The 21,325-nt window shown below is 56.6% G+C and overlaps 1 protein-coding gene across 10 annotated transcripts; it reads left to right on the top strand.

Moving 5' to 3' along the window:
• The first annotated feature begins 147 nt into the window (after positions 1-147).
• Positions 148-20,149, top strand: LOC104556969 (RING finger protein 37). 10 transcript variants are annotated; one of them, XM_061992369.1, is made up of 5 exons: positions 148-253; positions 10,083-10,179; positions 11,706-12,888; positions 16,857-17,018; positions 19,435-20,149. In XM_061992369.1, exons 2-5 carry the CDS (start codon positions 10,126-10,128, stop codon positions 19,644-19,646), a joined length of 1,611 nt encoding a protein of 536 aa, XP_061848353.1. In that variant the 5' UTR covers positions 148-253; positions 10,083-10,125; the 3' UTR covers positions 19,647-20,149. The 10 variants fall into 10 exon arrangements, with proteins under 10 accessions (XP_061848353.1, XP_061848348.1, XP_061848349.1 ...); XM_061992370.1 differs by lacking the exon at positions 148-253 and adding an exon at positions 985-1,041; XM_061992371.1 differs by lacking the exon at positions 148-253 and adding an exon at positions 998-1,211.
• The last annotated feature ends 1,176 nt before the right edge of the window (positions 20,150-21,325 follow it).

Genomic DNA, 21,325 nt, shown 5'->3' with positions numbered 1-21,325 from the left:
TGCCCAACCGGCACAACCTCCCCTCAGAGAGCCCCACAGCCCTGAGCCGCCATGGCCACGGCCGCGCCGTCACGTGGCCCTCTCCCGTGTCACGTGGCAGCGGAGCGGGAGGGGCGCGGCGCTGGCGCCCCCTGCCGGCCGCAGAGGGGAGCGCGGTGCGGGTGCGTGACGGCAGCGGCCGGGCGGCGGGGAAGGGGTTAACGCGGCCGGTCAGCGCGGCTTGTTCAGCTCTGTGTGATGCTGATCTGCAAAGGTGAGCCCTGCCCTGCGGCCCCGCTCCAGGCTGGGGCAGAGGGGCTGGAAACGGCTGCAGGGAAAGGGCCTGGGGGGGTTGGTGCTGAGCAGGAACCAGCAGCGTGCCCAGGGGGGCAAGAAGGCCAAGGGCAGCCTGGCTGGGATCAGCACTGGGGTGGCAGCAGGAGCAGGGCAGGGATTGTCCCCTGTGCTGGGCCCTGGGGAGGCTGCAGCTCCAGGGCTGTGTCAGTGCTGGGCCCCTCACTCACTGCCACAGGGACACTGAGGGGCTGCAGCGTGGCCAGAGCCGGGCACAGAGCTGGGGAAGGGGCTGGAGCACAAGGGGCTGGGCAGGGGATGAGGGTGTTCATCCTGGGGAAGAGGAACCTGAGGGGACACAAGAGCATTCTTTGCAACTCCCTGACAGGAGCTGGGGGTTGGGCTCTGCTCCCAAGTAACGGTGATGAGAGGAAACAGCCTCAAGTTGCCCCAGGGGAGGTTGAGGCTGGAGCTGAGGCAGAGCTGTTTCCCTGAGAGGGGTGTCAGCCCTGTGCCAGGCTGCCCAGGGAGCTGGGGGAGTGCCCAGCATGGAGGGATCCCCGAGGCGTGGTGCTGAGGGGTTGGCGCTGGGCCGGGCAGGGTGAGGGCAGGGCTGGGGCTCCACGAAGCCCGTTTCCAGCGCAGCGATGCCGTGACGCCACCGCTCCCGCTCCCGTCCGCCCGGAACCGCGTCACGTCAGGTGACCGGCAGCGGCGGCGGGGCCGAGCGGGCGGCGGGGCCGGAGCCGGCGGCGGGGCCGGGCCGCGGTGAGTGCCAGCGGCTTCGCGGGCCGCCACTTCCCCCCTTCTCCCCCTCAAATCCCGTCCCGTCCCCGCGCTGCCCCCTCGGCGGGCCCGGGGCGGCTGTGGAACGGACACGGACACGCACATGCGCCGAGCCCCCCGCGCTTCCCCGCGGGCGTGCGGCTGGGACACGGGTGAGCTGCAGCCGGAGGGACGCCCCCGCTGATACCCCCGGTAATGCCCTTGGTAGTGTCCCCGGTCATGCCCGAGCCCTTCTGCCGGCGGCGGCTTCAACGGGAGGCGAAGGAAAGCACAACCCAGCAGAGAAAGGGGCGGCTCGGGGTGGGGAACATTCCTTTTCTGTTGTTCTTTTCGGCCCGAGCGCGGGGTGTTCGCTGAGGGCTCCTGGACTTAAGAAACTGATTTACCCCCAACGCTTCGCTGCTGGGAGCTGCTGTTCCTCAGACGTCCCGAGGAGGTGTCGTCTGCCCCTCAGGGATGGAGCAGGGCATGGGGCTGCTGCGTGGAGCCCGTGAGGGTTCTCCAGCCCGTTTGAGTGTTTCCAAGGGGGCAGAAGCACAGGCACCATTGCAGGGGGCAGCTCCATCTCCTTCCCAGAGAGGGGGCAGCTCCATCTCCTTCCCCAGAGAAGCTCCATCTCCTTCCCCTGAGGCAGGTGGCATCTCTCCAGGAAGGTTGTTTTTTTCCCTGTTGTGCAGCAAACAGTTCTTAGCCAAGAACTCAGCTTTTAAGTGTCACACACACACACACAAAGATGTTTCCATCACATCTGCAAAGTGCATTTGCAGCCTCACAAGGCCCAGCTCCAAAACTCACTTCCTGACTGGTGTTTTGGAGTTGGAAGTGAAGTTTCTGGAGGGATTTGCCCAGAGGTGGGCAGGACTTTGGCTGTGCAGCGAGGAGAAGTGCAGTGAGAGGAGGAAGATCGCTCAGGGTAGCATGAGAGAGGAAAGTCGAGCATAGGTGTAGGTTGAGTTGGAAAAGAAATGCTGTACAAACTTCAAAGATTGAGGCTGAGAGTGGGTGAAAGACAAGGGCAAAAAGCCTTTTGGACCCAGCCTGCTTCTTTCAGGGGTGCCTGAAGCCTCTTCACATGCAGACCTCGCTCCCCTGCACACGCTCTTCTCATTTGCTTCTCACTTTTTGCTGGATTTTGGAGCAAAATCTTGTCTGGAGCTTTTCAAAACCCACTTGGACATGTTCCTGTGTCCCCTGATCGAGGGGAACCTGCTCTAGCAGGGGATTGGGCTGGATGAGCTCTAGAGGTCCCTTCCAACCTCTACCAGTCTATGAAAAGAGAGAAGTCCTCTTTTTACTGAGTAGCTTCCCAGATGTGTCCAAGCTTGATGCTGAACTGTGTGGATCGTGGTCTTAGCAGCGTGGGACTTTGCTTCTCTGTCTTCCAAGTGGGGCTGTCGTTGCTGAGAAGGCTGTTTCTGGTGATGGCAGAGTGCTGGTGTCATAGGTGGTGTCACTTCTCAATGTCAGGCAGAGGTTGTTGGACATAAGTGGCCTGGCTCTCGGTAGTGCTGGCCTCAGGAGATGTGCAAAACAGAGTCAGACAAAGCAGGCTCTCAAAGAGCCCAAATTGCATGGGCCTCCTCTTGTCTGAGATCATTTTTACAGCTTGAACCAGCCCCTCTGAGTGTCCTCCAGGCCAAGCCCTGTGAGGTGCTAGAAGCCAGACAGGATGCTGGAGGGGATGAGGTGCTCTGGTACAGATCTGAACTTTGCTCACTGCCTCTTTCCAGCCACACAAAGGAGATTCCTGCCCTTTGTGACCAGTTCAGGCTGAACATCACAGCCAGTAGAGCCAGACAGGGTATTTTCTCATCTGTCATTTCTCTCTGCTAACTGGGAGAGCTTTGAAATCCAGGTCCTGCTTGCCTGAGTTTCAGGCCTGGGCTGTGCCACAGCCTCACAGCTCTTGGCTCAGGTTTTCCTCTTCAGGTTCTGAGGGAGCTTGTCCTTTTCCCCACTCACAAGACAATCAGTGGTAGGGAAGGGGCAGAGTCTCTCCAGCCTGTCACAGTTTGACTTCTGCCACTGGAAAGAGGCAGTTTTGGCCTTGCAGCTGCCTGAGGTCTGTGAGGCAGGGCCTGATCTGCACTGGGAGCTGCCATGGGATCCACAATAAGGTGCTTGGCAAGCTCAGCACCTAGTGAGTGTCTCTCAATATTTGTCAGCCATTTACTAATCATCTTAAACACACTTTGTTCTCTTTGTTGTACCGTCCTCCTTGAATGGCTGTCTCCAGAAATCCTCATTTCAGCTTGCCCTCCCTCTTTATTACCCCAGGAGTCCCCTGGGTTGCTTTTTTCAGCCCTCCTGCTGGGGCAGCTGAGTGGGTTACTGCTCCCACGGCTTCTCCCCACCCACCAAGCTCTGCCCATGGAGCAAAGGATGGGAGATCTCCTCGTCTGCCTCAGTGTGAGTTGACAGAGTTGATCCCAGAGGGCTGAATTGAGGCCCTGGACGTTGCCCTGGGGCTGATCTCTCATGAGCTCTGTAGAGAGCAGCAGGCTGCTCATACCTGGGTCACAAACAGGGCTGGTTTGCCTGCGTCTCTGCTGTGGGAGAGTTCAGGGTGCACAGAGAGAGCCCTGCAGCTGGTACCAAGGGGGAATAAAGACCCTCACTTGGACTCTCCCCAACCTCTTCTTCCCATCTCGCCCTTCCCTGAGAGGAGCTGCTGCTTCAGGAATAAATCATCTGCTGCTGAGACACTCAGAGTGCAGCTCCTGTTCAGCCAGAGCTGTGTGTGAGCCCCCATCCCTCTGCAGCCCTCTCTGCTCAGGTACCCCCAAAGCCTCTTCATCCCACCTCTTCCTCCCTCAAGGCATCCATTTTGCTGCAGCAAAACTGCCTTTGCCTGCACTGGTTCAACATCTTGGTGTGGCACTTGGTGGGAAGCAGAGCTCAGAGGGATGCCCTAAAGGATTTCTTTGCCCTGTGGGGAGTGCAGAAACTGATGCCTATCACCATCCCTGCCAGGCTGCAGCTTTCCTGATTGCACAGTGCCCCGTGGTAGAGAGAGCAAGAGGGATCTGAAAGCCTGATCTGATGCATGTTTGGGACTGAGAGGGATCAGGGTGTGCTACACTTAGCACTGAGCACTTGGGCTCAGCAGCTGAATGGTGGTAAACAGGCTGGTTTGGCAGCTCCTGGGGGCTGGCAGCACACAGCTTAACTCCTGACAGATTTCTCATCCTCACCCTCTGTGCTGCAGCTGGTTTAGGCAGGAGTTGGGAAGGCACCTGGCATTTTTTTCAGCCTTCTGTACCCTGTAACTATGAGAAACACTTCCAAATCTGAAGCTAAAACTCTCTTTCCTCTGGTTCTCAACTCAGGATGTAGCAGCTGGGAATGTTGTGTGTTACTTCTCCCTTGTTCTTCCCCCACTTCACTTCTGGGGCCTCGTTTCTCCTTCCCACCCATCTCCATCTGTGGGTTCTGGGCCAGTTCTTACTCTGTGCTCTGCTTTTACTCACAGCCTCCACATACTGTCTCTAGACTCAAAGCACAGCGTTGCACCCTGAATATTTCAGCAGCCTCTGGGGTGGTGGTTGGTGTTTTAGACCACGGTGACCGAAGTAGAACGTCTCTGAACACCCCGAACCTCTCCAAGCTGATCTCTAAAAGTCCCTTCCAACCCCTACCATTCTATGATTCTATGATTTTGGGTTGTGGTTTTGTTTTTTCTCTTAACTCCCATACTGTCTGCTGGGTTACTTGTAGCTTGTGATGCCTGAGTGCCACACACCTTGAGCTCGGGGCACGTCGGGCGCAGACCCCGGCGTCACCGCACCTTGGGTAGCGTAAAGGCTTAAATGAGAGAGTGCCTCGTGTTAGCTGGAAGCCACTCATTCTTCATCTGCCCTTTTTTCAGTACCTGGAAGCAATTCTGACCCCAGTAAATTGTGACCCATGGCTACAGTGCTAATATGCAGAAGATTTCCCAGGCTGAGCAGGGCGACTGCGTTTTCGACCACAGCCAGGCGCGAGGCCGAGAGCAGGAGCAGCACGAGTGAGCAGAAGAAGGAAGAGAACCCAGAAAGAGCCAAGGCTGGTGATGAGCCTGCAGCCACAATCCAGCTGCTGAAGCCAGTGGACTACAGAGTGCCCTATAATCCCTCTGCCTACGCCAGGAGCAGAGCTGGGAGGAGCAGCAGCAGCCAGGCTCCGGGCGATGGTTTGACCAGTGCCGCAGCGGTTCAGCTCTCGTTGGGCACCGCCTCTTCTCGAGCTCTGCACCCTTCCCCCAGAAAGGCCCATCCCAAACCCAAACTCCCTGCAGCACAAACCAAGGAGGAGGCAGAGGAGGAAGAAAGAGAAAAGCATGACTCCAAGGAGGACCCTCGGGTGTTTCAGCAGGGGAGGCCCGAGTACAGGGCTCTCAGCTATGACAAGTCGGAGCCCATCGAGCCCCTTCCCTTGGAGGAAAGGGATGGGATTCTACAGGCAGTGGCCATAGGCAGGACCAACCTGAGCCCAGCAGCCATCACGGATTACTTCCTCAAGCTGAGTCGTTTGCCAGCAGAACACCACTCAGCCTTGGCATTCCAACCTGAGTTTCACACCCTCTGTGTCTGTGCTGCCCAGAGCCTGGCAGCCCTGGGCACAGGGGATCTGGTGGCCCTTTTGAAGGCGTGTGTGCGCTTGGGCCTTCCTGCAGCCCACCCTCTGCTGGACGCCTGCGACAGGGAGTTCTGCCGGCGGGCCTGGGACATGCAGCTGGAGCAGCTGCTGCTGGTGGCTGACTGCTGGCGCTACCTGGAGCGCAGCGTGCCCTCCTTCCTCGGCATCTTGTTCAGCTATGCCAACAGGCACTGGCAAGAGCTCACCCTGCCCCGCTTCGTTCAGCTCGTCTACATCATAGGCGAAGGCCGGAGGTCGCCGCGCGACTTGACGCAGAAGGTGGAGAACATGATTTTGAAGCACTTGGATTCCTTCACCTTGGAGGAGCTGGGTGCCATCTGCTTAGGGCTCTTCAAATCCCTCAGTGGCATCTCTGACCACGTCATGAGGAAAATCGCTGACAGGGTGTCGGTGCAGATGGGAAACATGAGCACTTACGCTCTGGTGAACGTGCTGAAAATGCTGCGCTACGCCCGCATGGATCACTTGCCCCTCCTCAGGGAGCTGGGGAGGGTCATTCCCCCTCGGGTTCCCACCACCAACACCCAGGGCATCATGCACATCACTCTCACCTGTTCATCTCTCCACTACTTTGACGAAGGCATTTTGGCTGCCGTCGCCAAGGCTTTGCCTTCTAAGGCCACTTACTGCCGAAGCAAAGATGCTGCCAAGCTCTTGTGGTCCTTTGGCTGCCTGGACTATGAACCTCCAAACGAGGAAGAGTTTTACTCCAGCCTGATAGAACAAATGTGTAGGAAACTCCATGAGTTCAGGAAGTTCCCAGAACATCTCCTCACTGGTCTGCTTGGCTTGGCCTTTGTGGAACGCTTCCCAGAGGAGCTCATAGACTATGCCTTTGGGGATGAGTTTGTCCAGAAGACAAGAAAGAGTAAATACGAGCTCCAAAAGGACCTGTTCACCCTGAGTAAGAGTGTGGAAATCGAGTGCCCAAGCTACCAAGGCAACCTCCTTCCCCCTCACCTTTATCAAGAGATGACAGAGATGGCTCTGAATTTTGCAGAGCAAGAAATCTACGTCAGGCCCGAAATTGTGGAAGCCACTTCCCTTCTGCAGAGCGTGCTGGGTGGCCCTGAGTATGTGAGAAACCACATGATCCTGCCTCACACCAGGTCGAGTGATCTGGAGGTCCACCTGGGCCCGGATGGCCGTCCCATCCCTTTCAACTTGAAAGATTTTGGTGCAGAGAAGAAACTGGAAGACATGGGAGTTAGTCTAACGGATGACTTAATGGCTCAGCTGATCAGAGGCAGGTGTGACAGCCCGTCTGCCCTGGAAGGGGAAAATGAAGCCAGGACTCACAGTCAGGAGAGAGGAGGAGAAGCAAGGGATCGTGCTCTGCTTTCAGGTGGGCTCTGCCTTAAAGCCTCCCCATCTCTTCAGCCCCAGGGCTTGAAAGTGGCCATCCAGGTGTCCAACAGAAACCACTTCTGCTACTGCTCCAAGCGCCTGCTGGGGCTGCACCGCCTGAAGCGGCGGCAGCTGCGGCGCCTGGGCTACGTGGTGCTGGAGCTGCCCTTCTGGGAGTGGTTCCCTCTGCTCAAACGCACGCGCCTGGAGAAGCTCAGCTACCTCCAGTACAAAGTGTTGGACCCAGCCCTGCTTAGCCAGGCTGCTTAGCCTGCTGCAGGCCTTTGCTCCCACGTGCATCTCTCTGGTTGCTGATTGAAGTGCTTTCCCAGCGTTGGTTCAGGGTTTTTTGGCTGGTGCTCTGTGTGCTCAGGCTGCCTCGCTGTGTTTAGCTCATCCTGCTCTGCTGACAGGCATCTGTCCCATCCTTTTATACTTTGATCCTCAAATGCTCCCATGACAAATAAAAGCTACTGCCCTCTTCATTTTGCTCAGTGATTGCTTTTTTTCTTCCCCCCGCCTTAAATGAAGGTGAATGGATTTGGTGGCTGTGGGAGAGCAGAGCAGCGATAGCTGGGAGTGAATTGGGATGACTTTCAGGCCTGAAGCTGAGCTGGGGGCAATTCTTTACTGTTGCCATCTCCATCGAGCTGGAGCTGCTGGGCACCATCTGAGGTTCTCCTGTAAGAGCTTGTGCACCAGCAGGGTGACGTGAGAGCTGGTGAGGTGGCAGCTGGGGCTGAGGGTTGGGTTGCTCCCACCCTGAGACATTCATTTCATGCCCAGCTCTCAGCAATGCCTGGCAGAGTAGATTTCCCTCCTATTGGCAACATCTGCCCCTGAGCAGGGCTGAAAAATCCACCTGGAGGTGATTCACCTGCCAGGTCCTGGGCAAACTCTGGTTGTGAGGAGTGAAGCTGCTGGTTTCACCCTCCGTCACAGGGCTCACTGGGTTATTCTCTTGCTTGGGATGTGGCCCAGTGTCTGATGCCTGCACTCTGAGGACAGAGTTCCTCCTCTTCTTGTAGCATGGTGGGGTTTGGGAAGGACCTCTAGAGCTCATCCAGCCCAACCTCTTGCTAAAGCAGATGCGCCTTCCTCAGCATTCAGGTGGTGCTTGTCTCAGGGAGGAGGGACATTTCCAGGAGGCAGCTCCAGAAAACCTGGTTGTAAATGACTTGTTCAAGGGCACTAAGGATCCTGCTGGCATCAAAAAGCACAGAGCAGAGTCCTTCAGGTCTGTGTTTCACCACCTCAGCCCAAAGATCCTTGTTCACCTCAGGGAAGGTGGACACTTGGGTGACATCCTGGTGGCACTTTATAGTCATTGAATCCCAGGCTCCTCCCTGGCTTCATCCAACCCCCTTCTTTTCCTATTACTGTGCATCCAGCCAGTTCTCACTTTCCTTCTTTACACAGAACCTTAGTCCAAACCTCCCTGCAGTTTCTCATTGCCTCTCTCCTTTTATCCCCACTGTCTGTCCTTTGAGCTGCATTTCTATGGGAGGAGGGAAAAAAGCCAAACCACAGCCAGGAAAAGTGACTCAGTAACCAACTTGTGAAGCAAGAGTGTAGCAGAGCTTTGTAGAAGAAGGGAGTGACTTGGGCATGGGGAACAATGCATTTCCTTACTGAGATATGGAACCTGCAGCCATTAGCCTGAGTTGTTTAAGTCTGGCAGGGTCACAAAGAGGTAGGAGAAAAAAATCCTGAGGATGTACCTGTATCTACACAGTGATGAAAGTCCCATAGTCATATTTCAGGCACAGTCCTGCTCTGACTCAACTGAAAGCAAGATCAGGGAGAGAATAGACTGTTTGTAATTAACCTGAGCTAATTGTGACAGATTAAGTGTGGTAGAAAACACACCAGTCTGGTCAGATCAGAAAAGAAGTGTTCAGCCCAGGAAAGAGATGTGAGGAGAAACGGAACAGAGGGTGAATCCTGAGTCATTCCAAGAAAGGAAGCGAGGAGAATTGATGTGGGTAATACCAGCACTGAGGGACAGGCTCAAAATGAAGCAGGAAGAGGAGCTATGTGTCACAGCCTGTAGTGAAAGGCTTGCTCCCACAAGATGTGGCTGCCAAAAAGTCAGAGTCAGGGAATCATTGTGCTTGGAAGAGTCCTTTAAGCTCCTGGAGCCCAACCCCTCACACTGCCAAGCCCAGCACTAACCCCCAGCCCTAAAGCAGGACAGAGCAGTTCAAGAGCCTGTTTGAACAGTTGCTCACTGGCAGCCCTGGACTGGAAACCTCATGGGCTCAGGAAGCCCAGAAAGCTGTGCTGGAGGAGTGTTGGTTTGTGTCAACTGTGTTGAGGGCCAGGAGTTGCTCCTGACCACATCTGGGACTAGAAGAAGTGTTCCTATGGCCTGCTGCATCTCTTGGGAGTTTCCCAGGCTGGCCTGGAGCCTCCACCCTCTGCTTGGCTTCTGTCCCCTTGGTGTTTCTCTGAGGGGTTTGTACCTGAGATACCACTTTTCTCCTTTCAGCTCCATCCCATGCAGAGCCTGGGGGGAGGCAAAGGAAGCTCAGTAACGCTCTGCATTTCAGCAGCCAGGCAAACATGCCCCTAAAGGGCTAATTTCATTTGGGCTGCACTAACAGCTTCCCTTGGAAATCATCAAAGGGCTGCCTCTTCTTGAGGCTTTTCCTCATCTGCAAGGTTGCCCAAGGCAATGGACTTTAAAACTAAGGTTAATACAAGGTTAAAACTCTTCACCCCACAGAGAATTTCAGTCTTAAAAGGCATTTGATGGAAGCCACTTGAGTCACATTTGGGAACAAGGTGCCTTGGCTTGAGCTGGCAGAAGGATCAGCTGGGTCACTGTTCAGAGCACAGATCATTAAATCAGAGCTGTTAAATGCCCTCTGCTGCCTTGGAGCTATTAAATACCAGTTAGCAATATTTGTCTCTCCTCTTCACTTCCACACAAAGCCCTCAAGAAACATTTCTATGTGTGACACCCCTCACAACACGAGATCCTTCTCGCTGCTCCAACGATGTTCACTTTCTTCCTTCGCCTTTTCTTTTACAAGCTGCATCTGATGCTCGGCAATTGAGCTCTCTCCAGCTGCCAAGATGGTAATAAACGTCTGTCTCCCACAGTTCAAGCCAAGAATTCACTGCAACAAGGTAAAATAACAACTTGGGGGAGGTGGAAGTGGGTACTCTGGGCTGGTTGGGGCTGGGGAGGGTGTGTTTGCTGCTCCTCTGGGAGAGTTGGGAGTGTTTCTGGAAGACTGGCTATGCCAGGCCACCCTGAGAAAACAAAGCAAAGGCAAGTCACAGCAAAAGTGCCCTCATTTTGTGTGTGCTGGCTGGTTCAGAGGGGGATTGGAACCTGGGAGTCTGTGTACATCCCCTGGCAGCTGAAGCACTGAGGACAGCTGCAGTCTCAGCCTAAGGAAGGTGTGGGCTCCTCACTCTGCAGAGCTCAAAGCGGTTCTGTGCATTCAAATGGTTTTGCAGTGGTGGGAGAGGGTTGTGATTTGGGTGGTTTGCCTCATACCTTTCTCTTCCAAGCTCCCCAGTCTCCTGTCTATTCCCAGCAAGGAGGTTTTGTGATGTTGGGAATCTCTCCTCCTGCTTTGTCTTGAGAGAGTCACTGATGTGCAAGCACTAAGGGAACCCATGCCTGGGTGAAGGTGAAGTGGGGCTGAAGGTTCAGTGCTTTGGAAAATCAACAGTGAGAGACTTCCCACAAGTTACCTTTCAAACTGTGGTTTGGTCAGTGCCTGCCAGGTAGAGTTAGGACACTGTGTGACCTCCTGTGACTGTTGTCATGGGTCACACTCTACTTATTGAGGGGAAGAAGCCCCAATTTTGCAGGATCTTGTAGCGAGCCAGTGCTATGTGCCTACAGGTGTGTGTGCTGTGACTTGAGGTGCCTTTGCCCTGCAATATCACAGCTTTCCCTTCCCTCAGTACAATACACAGCCCATGACAACGTTTGCTGCAGACACTTTGCCTCAGTTTCCACTCAGCATCATCAGAATCTCTTAGAAACTGACTCAGTTTTAATTCAAAGCCTTTTTTTAGCAGTCTCCCCACCAACCCACACCTCAAATCAGCCTCAGATTTGGGAGCCTTGTGCTGTAAAACCACCAGCTCAGGTGTGACACCCCCCTGCTCCAGCCAATGCTGCTGAGGTGTCATCAGCAGACTGGAGGTGGAATAAACAGATATTCCTGGCTGTTACTTGATCATTTAGCAAATGCTGCAAACTTTTTAGATGCCACAGGGGTGGGTCTATAGGCCAGGGGGTGGGATTGCATCTTCTGGGGTGTCAGGCAGATCTCCCTCTGGGATGGATCCTGGGGCAGAAGGCAGTTGGCTCGCCGTCCTCCTGAGGTTTCTGTGGGATTCTGTAACTGCTCTTTCAAGGTTTCCACAGGGCAGGATAAGCTGCTGCTGAAAGAGAAGACCCCAGTCTCCCTCACACTCTGCTCCCAGCCAAATGGTTTAGTTCACTGAGCCAAACCCCAGAGTGCAGTTGTGCACCCTCTGGGGCAGTTCAGTCAGCTCCACACATGGCTGCAGCACCTACCTCCCGTGTCAGCCTCATGGCACCTTGTGAGTCCACTTCACTTACTTGTGAAATCAGTTTCACCTTGAGGCTTCAGATTAAACCCAGTTTTCTCCCCCCTCCAAAACCACAGATCTCTGCTGATGGCTACGAAGTGGAGAATCTGATCTCTGAAGACCTGGCCAGGAGGAACCGCGGCTTCCGCAGCGAGTACTTCATCAAACCTCCCGTCCACGTCACCATCTCTTTCCCCTTCAACATCGAGATCTGCAGGATCAACATTGACATCTCAGCTGGGGGGTATCAAACCTTCTCTGGGCTCGAACTTTACACCTCTACCTCGTGCAATAAAAGCTCTTGGCAGAGCCCTGAGGGTCAGTTCTCAGGTGTGCCTGGGCAGCCCGTGTCTGACAAAGACACTTTCACACTGGTGGGCAAAGCTGTCTTAAAAAATCAAAGCAAAGTGACATTTGGCCACAGAGGCTTCAAGCCCAGGCCGCCCTTCCAGCAGATGGAAAACGTCCTCTCCTACCCAGGCTCTGCATCTCAAGATCTTTGGAACAAAGGGCCCTCCTCGCTCAGCAACGTGTCCCACTTAAAGATCTGCATCACCCACGTGGCCGGGGGCGGGCTGCCCGGCATCAAACGGCTGGAGGTGTGGGGCCAGCCTGCCAAATCCTGCCCTCAGGACGTCATCGAGGGGGTGTTTCAGGTGGCCTCGCAGCTCTCGTCCCAGGAGGCGAGCGGCCTGAAGGCAGAGGCCTGGACGCCGATGGAGAGCGACTGCGTCCCCTTGGGCGCCAACGAGAGCGAGCGGCAGACGCTCCACAAGCTGGTGGACGTGGTGCAGGACATCCCCGAGGAGTTCCTGGACCCCATCACTCTGGAGATCATGACTTTCCCTATGCTGCTGCCCTCTGGGAAGGTCATTGACCAGACCACCTTGGAGAAATGCAACCGGAGCGAGGCGTGTTGGGGCAGGGTCCCCAGCGACCCCTTCACCGGGGTGGCCTTCGGCCAGCACTCCCAGCCCCTGCCTCACCCCACGCTCAAGGCCAGGATAGATCATTTCCTGCTGCAGCACAGCATCCCTGGCACCAACCTGCTGGGGAGGGCCCACGCCTCCCACACTCTCCTGCCTTCTTCCATTGCCATGGCCTCCCTCAAAAGGAAAGTGGACTGTATGGATCAGAGCTCCCCGCAGCCACCCTATTTCTCTTCTACAAACTCACTTGTCGCTTCTACCTCAGAGAACAGTGCTAAAAAAATGAAACCTGACACTGACTCCCTGTTGATCCACATGGACTGTTCCACAGGTACCAGGGCTCCCTCAGTCACTCCTTTTCCTTCAGTGTCTCACCAGCTTTTCCAGGCAGGAGGCTCCAGGATAGATCCCCCACCCCAGCTCTAGAGAGCTTTAAGGCCGTTGTGTTTCGCTGTTGATCGATGTGGTGGGGGTCAGGTCGCCTCCTCATCCACCTCCCCTCTCCTCAGCACATCCTTGCCTTCCCAGATGCTGTTTCCTCCTGTTCTCTTCCTCTTTTTCTCCTCTCTAAGCTTCCTGATCTCCCTGTGTGTCTCTGTCTCACAGCCCTGCTTTGCTCAGGTCCATTTTGAGTGCTATTCCCTTTCTCCTTGCTTTCCAGCCACTGTTTTTTTCTCTCAGCTTGCTGGTTTGAAGTTTCTCTGGGATTTATTATCCCAGACCAGGAGAAAAACATGCAGCAGCACAACAAAAACATGTCTGGTGGTGCAGTGGTGATGGCACAAAGAGTGCTGGCTGCTGTGGAGCTTACCAGGAGGTGTGAGCTGGGGAGGAATGCAGGAGTGGGGCACTAATCCTGCACAGGGACACAGTGGTTCCTGCCTTCCTCCTGCTGTGGCAGAGGCTGAGCCTGGGGAGCCTCAGGGCTTGGAATGTGCAGCAACAAGGGAACTGGAGACAGCACAGGCTGGGAGAGGCTCACACAGGGTTTGCAGTTAAAGCAGAAAATCAGGTAGAGAAGTTAGAGGAAGGATATGACTGTCTTGAGGGGGAGGAAATGGGCTCTGGTTCCCTCTCCCTGCCTTTCTTAGCAATCTGGAAGCAAGCAGAAAAACACTGCAGCCCTGAGGCAAACAAGGACCTGCTGGAGAGAGGCCAGTGCAGGGCCACCAAGATGCTGAGGGGATGGAACATGTGTGTGAGGAGGAAAGGCTGCAGGACCTGGGGCTGTTCAGCCTGGAGAAGAGAAGCCTGAGCTCAGGGGGAATCTCATTAACACAAGTATTTAAAAGGTGTTTGTCAAGAGAGTGGGGTGGCACTTTTTCTGTTGTCTTCAGTGACAGGACTAGGAGTAATAGACAGAAGCTGGAACACAGGCAGTTCCACTGGCCCAGGAGGAGAAAGTCCTTTGGTGCTGAGGTGAGGGAGCCCTGGCCCAGGCTGCCCAGGGAGGGTGTGGAGGCTCCTTCTCAGGAGGTTTCCAACCCCCCCTGGACACGTTCCTGTGCCCCCTGAGCCAGGGGAACCTGCTGTAGCAGGGGCTGGGGCAGCTCTGCAGGGCCCTTCCAGCCCCCATCAGTCTGTGACTCTGTGAAATTCCCTGAAAAGCTGCTGGTTTCACCCAGCTAAGCCCCAGCCCCGGGACCTGTGGTGCCCTTTGTGGGCCCAGCAGCACTTGGGTGCCAGGGTGGGCAGGAGCCTCTGCAGAAAGCAACGGGGATCTGTGGTTTAAGTACCACACCTCTCTCCCCAAAATCTGTTTGCTGGTTTGTGGTTTATGCTCTAATGAGTAGTACCCCCAGCCTCCAGGCCATGCTGAGGAGTGTGGCTCCCAGGCCAGCTCTCTTCTTGACCCCCACTTTAGCTCTGTCACCCACAGCCACATCTTCTGTGCCACATTTGCTTTCTCCCTTGTTGGCACAGGACTTTGCTGAAAGCTGCTGGCAGCACAGCTGCTGTGTGGCTGGATCTGTGCTGCACACAGCAACACCTGGGGCTGTGCTCTGCTCTCAGTTAAACTGAGTCACTGCTTTAGGTGGTAATGAATGGAAGCTGAGAGGCTCGCTGCAAATCCCTGACAGGAGGTTGTGGCCAAGGAACAAATGACAGGATAAGAGGAAATGGCCTCAGGTTGCACTTGAGGAGGTTTAGATTGGAGATAGGGAACAATTTCTTCCCCAAAAGGGTTGTCAAGCCCTGTGCCAGGCTGCCCAGGACAGTGGTGGAGTCTCCAACCCTGGAGCGATCCCAGAGCTGTGGCTGAGGGCCATGGGTTAGTGGTGGCCACAGCAGTGCTGCGGGAGCAGTTGCACTTGAGGAGCTTGAAGGGCTTTTCCAACCTCAACAACACTGGTTCTGTAGGAGAGAGACACCTTGAGCCACCTCCTGCACAGAAGAAGCTGAGGAGAGCAGCTGTGTCACTGTGACAATGTGAACCCCCATGCATGGGCATCTTCTGCTCACAGAAGGGCTGTCTCTAGGCTCATAAGCCAAGTTGTGTTCTCTGATCAATGGTCTGGAACATGCTAGGAGGTAGCCCACACCCTCTGCCTTCTCTTCATACCTGCTGGTGCCTGCAATCCCCTTCACCTTCCTCCCAAAACTGCCCCCCAAAATGTTTTGAGGGACAGAAAAGCCTTAGTTAGGTGGTAGCTTGATTGCTAAACAGATTCTTTACAGCCTTGGTTGAAAATAAGTGATGTTTGGTGGTAGCAGAAAGAGGAGGGAGTAGCCAGCCTGCAGAGCCCTGCTCTGCTCTCTCTGGAGCTCATTCCATGCTTCAGGAGGAATCATGAGTTATGTTCCTGGCAGAGGCACATGACAGCACCCACCGGGGATGTGCCCCGAGCACGGTGGGGACCTGGAAGGGTCCCGGAGCTCCCTGAGGAGCTGTGCCCATACATAAATCAAAGCACAGGGCTTGGGGATGTCATCAGCCTTGATTGCTGTAGCACATGGGCAGCGCTAATTCAAAGGTCTTCCATGGGGAGATGGAGTGAAGGGAATTAGTGATGCAGACGACATTCTCCTCACGCGGAGCCTTAATGAACGCCGCGGGTGCTGCAGGGATGGGCCAACCCCACGCCTTGGGCTCACTCCTTTGCCTCAGAAATGGCACAGGCAGGAAAAAATGAAGCCCCTCAGATTTTGTTAGTGGCTTAAATGTTCATAGTCAGGTGCAGGAAGCATTGGGATGTGGCACATGTCCTGAGGGGCTGAAAGGGGGTTCTGGATGGTTTGAGGTGTTGCCCGTTTTCAGACCTGACACTGGGACGTGACACAAGTGCCTGACACTACTCTGTAGGACTTGCCATCTTTAGGACATGAAGGAGATGAGGGCAGGAAGGGTCTGCAGAGAGCCCTGGCCAGGCTGGAGCCATGGGCTGAGGGCAATGGCATGAGACTGAACAAGGGCAAGGGCTGGGTCCTGCCCTTGGGCCACCCCAACCCCAGGCAGCTCCAGGCTGGGGCAGAGGGGCTGGAAACTGCTGCAGGGAAAGGGCCTGGGGTGGTTGGTGCTGAACAGGAGCCAGCAGCATGCCCAGGGGGGCAAGAAGGCCAAGGGCACCCTGGCTGGGATCAGCACTGGGGTGGCAGCAGGCCCAGGGCAGGGATTGTCCCCTGTGCTGGGCCCTGGGGAGGCTGCAGCTCCAGGGCTGTGTCAGTGCTGGGCCCCTCACTCACTGCCACAGGGACACTGAGGGGCTGCAGCGTGGCCAGAGCCGGGCACAGAGCTGGGGAAGGGGCTGGAGCACAAGGGGCTGGGGAGGGGCTGAGGGAATGGGGGTGTTGAGCCTGGAGAAGAGGAGCCTGAGGGAGACAGGAGCACTCTCTGACACTCCCTGACAAGGAGGCTGCAGTGAGCTGAGGGTCAGTCTCTGCTCCCCAGTAACGAGTGACAGGACATGAGGAAACAGCCTCAAGTTGCCCCAGGGGAGGTTGAGATTGGAGCTGAGGCAGAACTCTTTCCCTGAGAGGGATGTCAGCCCCTGTGCCAGGCTGCCCAGGGAGCTGGGGGAGTGCCCAGCCCTGGAGGGATCCCAAAGCCGTGGAGCTGAGGTGCTGAGGGCCGTGGGGTTAGTGCTGGGCTGGGCAGGGTGAGGGCAGGGCTGGGACTGCAGGAGTTTCGAGGGCTTTTCCAGCCCCACACAGTTCTGTGAGGTGCTGCATCCCCATCCTGTCAGAGGGGAAAAGAGCCCCCTCAAGATAACAAGCAGCAGGGTGCTGAGCTCCCAAGTGCTGTCCCAGAGCTGTCTCTGCCCCACGCTGTTCCCCGAGCTCGTGCTTCTCTTTTGGCAGATCCCGTCTCTCACGAACAGAAGCTGTCAGAGAGCTTGGACACTGCCCTGACCTCTGCACTCAGCTCCATGCCCTCCTTCACAGCCAAGCTGATGAAGAGCCAGCTCCAGGCACAGGGGGAGGGAGGCTGCAGCAGCTCCTGGAGCCCAGGCACCATCCTAGGTAAGCACCAGGCAGCTCTGCCTGCCCCAGGGAGTGGGAGGGGGACTGGGAGGGGGTTACCAGGAGCATTGTGCTGGTGCTCGGCACCTGCCTCTGCCTCTTCAGTCTCTCTCCAAGCTTTACTTCATCCCCAACTACTGCTTGTTTATCTGTGTCAGCAGTTTGACTGGTTTATTCTCACAATGTCATGGTTCCAGCTCAGGGCAACACAGCCCCTCACTCACTGCCCTCCCCACAGCTGCCAGGGGCTGGGGACAGAGAGTCAAAACTCAGGGTAAGAGCAAGTGTAGTAACTAAAACAGAACCACAGTGGGAGAATAAAGTATGATAATGGTAATTAAGATCAACAAAACCCAAGGTGAGACAAGTGCTGCCCAGTGCAGTTGCTCTACCCCCACTGACTGCTGCCCAAGCAGTGACCTGCCCCCCAGCCAGCCCCCCACTGTCTGCTCCTGTGGTATGGAGTAGCCCTTGGCTAGCTGGGGCCAGCTCTCCTGGCCATGCTCACTCCCAGTTGTGCCCACACCAGCTGTGCAGCACTGCTCAACAAGAACCAAACCCCTCTGTTATCCACATTCTCTTCAGCATAAACCCAAAATACAGCCCTGGAGCAGCTCCTGGGAAGAAAATTAACTCTGTCCCAGCTGAAAGCAGGGCAGCAGGTGAGGCAAGTTGGCACTTGCTGACCCCCAGCACACGAAGGCTCGGGTCTGTGCCCACAGTCAGAGCAGGGTCCAGCCCCATGGTGTGCCCATGGCCCAGCTCAGCATGCCCTGGGCTACTCCAAACCCCCAGCTCGCCTCACAGCTAGGCTTTGGCTTCTCCCACAGCTCTGCAGTCTGGGCTGAAACGTGGCACTGAGCAACCTGGGGATGAGTGTGGTGTAGGAAGAGGTAATGGTACCAACACCACAGCCCAACCACCAGTACATGTCACAAATCCCCCAGGTCTAAGCCCACAGAGGCTCATTTTCACCCCACCTGCCAGCTAGACCTTCTCAGCCAGCTCTCTGAGCATTCACAGAATCATTTCTCTGGGGTGCAGGGAAGCATCCAACCTCCATATGTCCCTCCCCAGGCTGATGTTTGAAGGGCTTCCTTGCTCTTCTTCTCCAGAGCAAGAATCTCCTGCTCAAGGCAGAGAAGAGGGTTCAGTGGGACCAAGTGAGCCTGAGAAGGGGCTGCAGCTCCCAGGAGCTGTCTCTTTCCCTCTCTCTCTCAATAGCTTTTGCTGTTTCACAGTGACATGAAGCTATTAAGCTTTTTCCTGTCCCCTTGAAAATTGCTGCTGTTGAGGAGCTGAGTGAGTGGCCCTGGGTAGGTGGTGTGTGCCAGGAATGCAGAGTGATAGCCACAGCTCCCAGGGCACTGCTGCCTGACCCACCCCTTGGAAAGGCTAAAGGGAGACCATCTGAACCTCAGCACAAGTGGAAAAAGCTCTTACCTCAGTTAGAAACCTGGTGGTGACATGATCCAACACCTTCTGAACACTGCCTCAGGACTGAGGCCTTTCCCGTCCCTTATGTAGAGGCAGAGAAATGGGCTGTGATCCCAATTGCCTACAGCTGTGCCTGGAGCCTGCAGCACAGCCCAGGGGCAGCATTGGGTGTGGAAGGGATGGCACAGCATGGGCTGGTCACTCCCTCCACAACCCAGCCACTTCTGTCTCCTGAGACCTGCCCTGGGGCCACCCCAACCCCAGACCCCACTCCAGGCTGGGGCAGAGGGGCTGGAAACTGTTGCAGGGAAAGGGCCTGGGGGGGGTGGTGCCAACGGCTGAACAGGAGCCAGCAGCAGGCCCAGGGGGGCAAGAAGGCCAAGGGCAGCCTGGCTGGGATCAGCACTGGGGTGGCAGCAGGAGCAGGGCAGGGATTGTCCCCTGTGCTGGGCCCTGGGGAGGCTGCAGCTCCAGGGCTGTGTCAGTGCTGGGCCCCTCACTCACTGCCACAGGGACACTGAGGGGCTGCAGCGTGGCCAGAGCCGGGCACAGAGCTGGGGAAGGGGCTGGAGCACAAGGGGCTGGGGAGGGCTGAGGGAATGGGGGTGTTGAGCCTGGAGAAGAGGAGGCTGAGGGGAGACAGGAGCACTCTGTGACACTCCCTGACAGGAGGCTGCAGTGAGCTGGGGTCGGGCTCTGCTGCCGAGTGACAGGACATGAAGAGATGGGCTGAAGTTGCCCCAGGGAAGGTTGAGGCTGGAGCTGAGGCAGAACTGTTTCCCTGAGAGGGGTGTCACCCCTGTGCCAGGCTGCCCAGGGAGCTGGGGCAGTGCCCAGCCCTGGAGGGATCCCAAAGCCGTGGAGCTGAGGTGCTGAGGGCCATGGGGTAGTGCTGGGCTGGGCAGGGTGAGGGCAGGGCTGGGACTGCAGCAGCTTCAAGGGCTTTTCCAACCCCAAACGATTCTGTGACCCTTTGCAGAGCACGGCAGGAGCAGCCAGAGCCTGGGATGTGGTTCCTGTGGCAAAACCTTCTCGTGCTACTTCAAAGCCGAGCCCATGTACCAGCTGCCCTGTGGCCACCTCCTGTGCCGCGGCTGCTTGGCCGAGAAGCAGAAGGCCGCAGGCTCCGTCCCGTGTGGGAGCTGCAAGAGGCCGGCTGCCACGCACGACATCAGGAGGGTTCACTTCTGACCCCCCTCCTGCCCCAGCCCACCGGGACGACGAGGATGGGGACGAAGACAAAGGAGCCTTCCCTGTCCGGATCCATGAGGAGGGAGAGGAAGGCCTCGGGAGAGCTTTGCAGGGACTTGTGCTTACAGAGCTGGGGGTGGGGGGTTGGCGGTGCCGGGGATGACCAAAGCCATAGCTTCTTGAGCAGGGAACGTGTATTCACAGCGACCCGCAGCCCCTCGGCCCGCGCTGCGGCCCGGCGGCCGCGCCTTGGAGTCGTTCGGTGGCTGAGGGGCGGGAGCAGGCGGGTCCTTGTGGCTGACACCTCTGCCCTCCTCCTCCTCCTGTGCCACATCCTCCTGCTGAGCACGGCGAGTCCTGAGGGGAGGTGGGAGATGGCTCCTCCCGCCCCGGCTCCTGTACAAAAGCCATCGCGGTGCAGCGACCGCCCCCCTGGGGCCGTGGCCCGCGGACCGCCGGCGGCTCGTAGACGTTTAAGCCTTAATAAATTGGTGTTGAAAGCTCCTGTGGCCTCATTGATCTCCTTGTGCGTCTTCACCATGCCCCGGGGTGAGGCTCTTTGCTGGGGGTATAAAGACAGGGTGAGAAGAGCAAGTGGACACAAAGGGGCCTGCAGACCCCTGCGTGTGAGGGCACAGGACAGGGAGAGCACACAGGGCTGAGCCTGGGCCCCTGAACCCCCAGAGCTCTGGGCTTGAGGGAGAAGCCAGGAGAGAAGCAGATGTCTGCACATCCTGGAGGTGCCACAGTAGAGGTGACAGCAGAGGGGACACCTCTGTCAGCCCCACACTGCTGCCACTTCAGTGTTGGCTTTGCTGACGGAACACCAAACACCACAGAATCCCGATGGAGGGGGCTGGAAGGGCCCTGCAGAGCTGCTCCAGCCCCAGCCCCTGCTAAAGCAGCTTCCCCTGGCTCAGGGGGCACAGGAACGTGTCCAGCTGGGGTTGGAAACCTCCTGAGAAGGAGCCTCCACACCCTCCCTGGGCAGCCTGGGCCAGGGCTCCCTCCCCTCAGCACCAAAGGAGTTTCTCCTCCTGTGCCAGGGGCACTGCCTGTGTTGCAGCTTGTGCCCATTACCCCTTGTCCTGCCACTGGCCACCACAGAAAAACACTGGCCCCAGCCTCCTGATATTGACCCTGTATAAGTCTTTATGGGTCCGTCCCTCATCCTTCTCCAGCCTCAACAGCCCCAGGTCCCACAGCCTTTCCTCATCAGGAAGATGTTCCATCCCCTCAGCATCTTGGTGTCCCTGCACTGGCCTCTCTCCAGCACTTCCCTGTCCCTCTGGAGCTGGGGGGCCCAGAACTGGACACAGGACTCCAGATGAGGCCTCAGCAGCTCTGGCAGAGCAGAGGGGCAGCACAACCTCCCTGGCCCTGCTGCCCACACTCTCCTCGATGCCCCCAGGCTGCCATTGGCTTCTTGCCACTGCAGGAGGGGATGAGGTGGCACCTGATCCACCCCCTGCTCAGAGCCTGGCTCATCGCCAGCCTTCATCAGTTTTCTCAAAGCCTTCATCCACCCGTCTCCTCCCCCTTCACCCCTTTGGTTTCCAGCCCATTGGCCTCTCTTGCTGATAGTGAGAGTGAAGGGCTGAGATTTCCCACTGGCTGTGAGTCCTCCCCATCCTCAGTGAGTGCCCTCCCAGTGTGAGGCCAGCATCCCAGCAGGGTGG

The sequence above is a fragment of the Colius striatus genome, chromosome 3 (genome assembly GCF_028858725.1).
Source record: "Colius striatus isolate bColStr4 chromosome 3, bColStr4.1.hap1, whole genome shotgun sequence".
NCBI lineage: Eukaryota > Metazoa > Chordata > Aves > Coliiformes > Coliidae > Colius > Colius striatus.
This window is presented reverse-complemented; position numbering and strand designations above follow the sequence as displayed.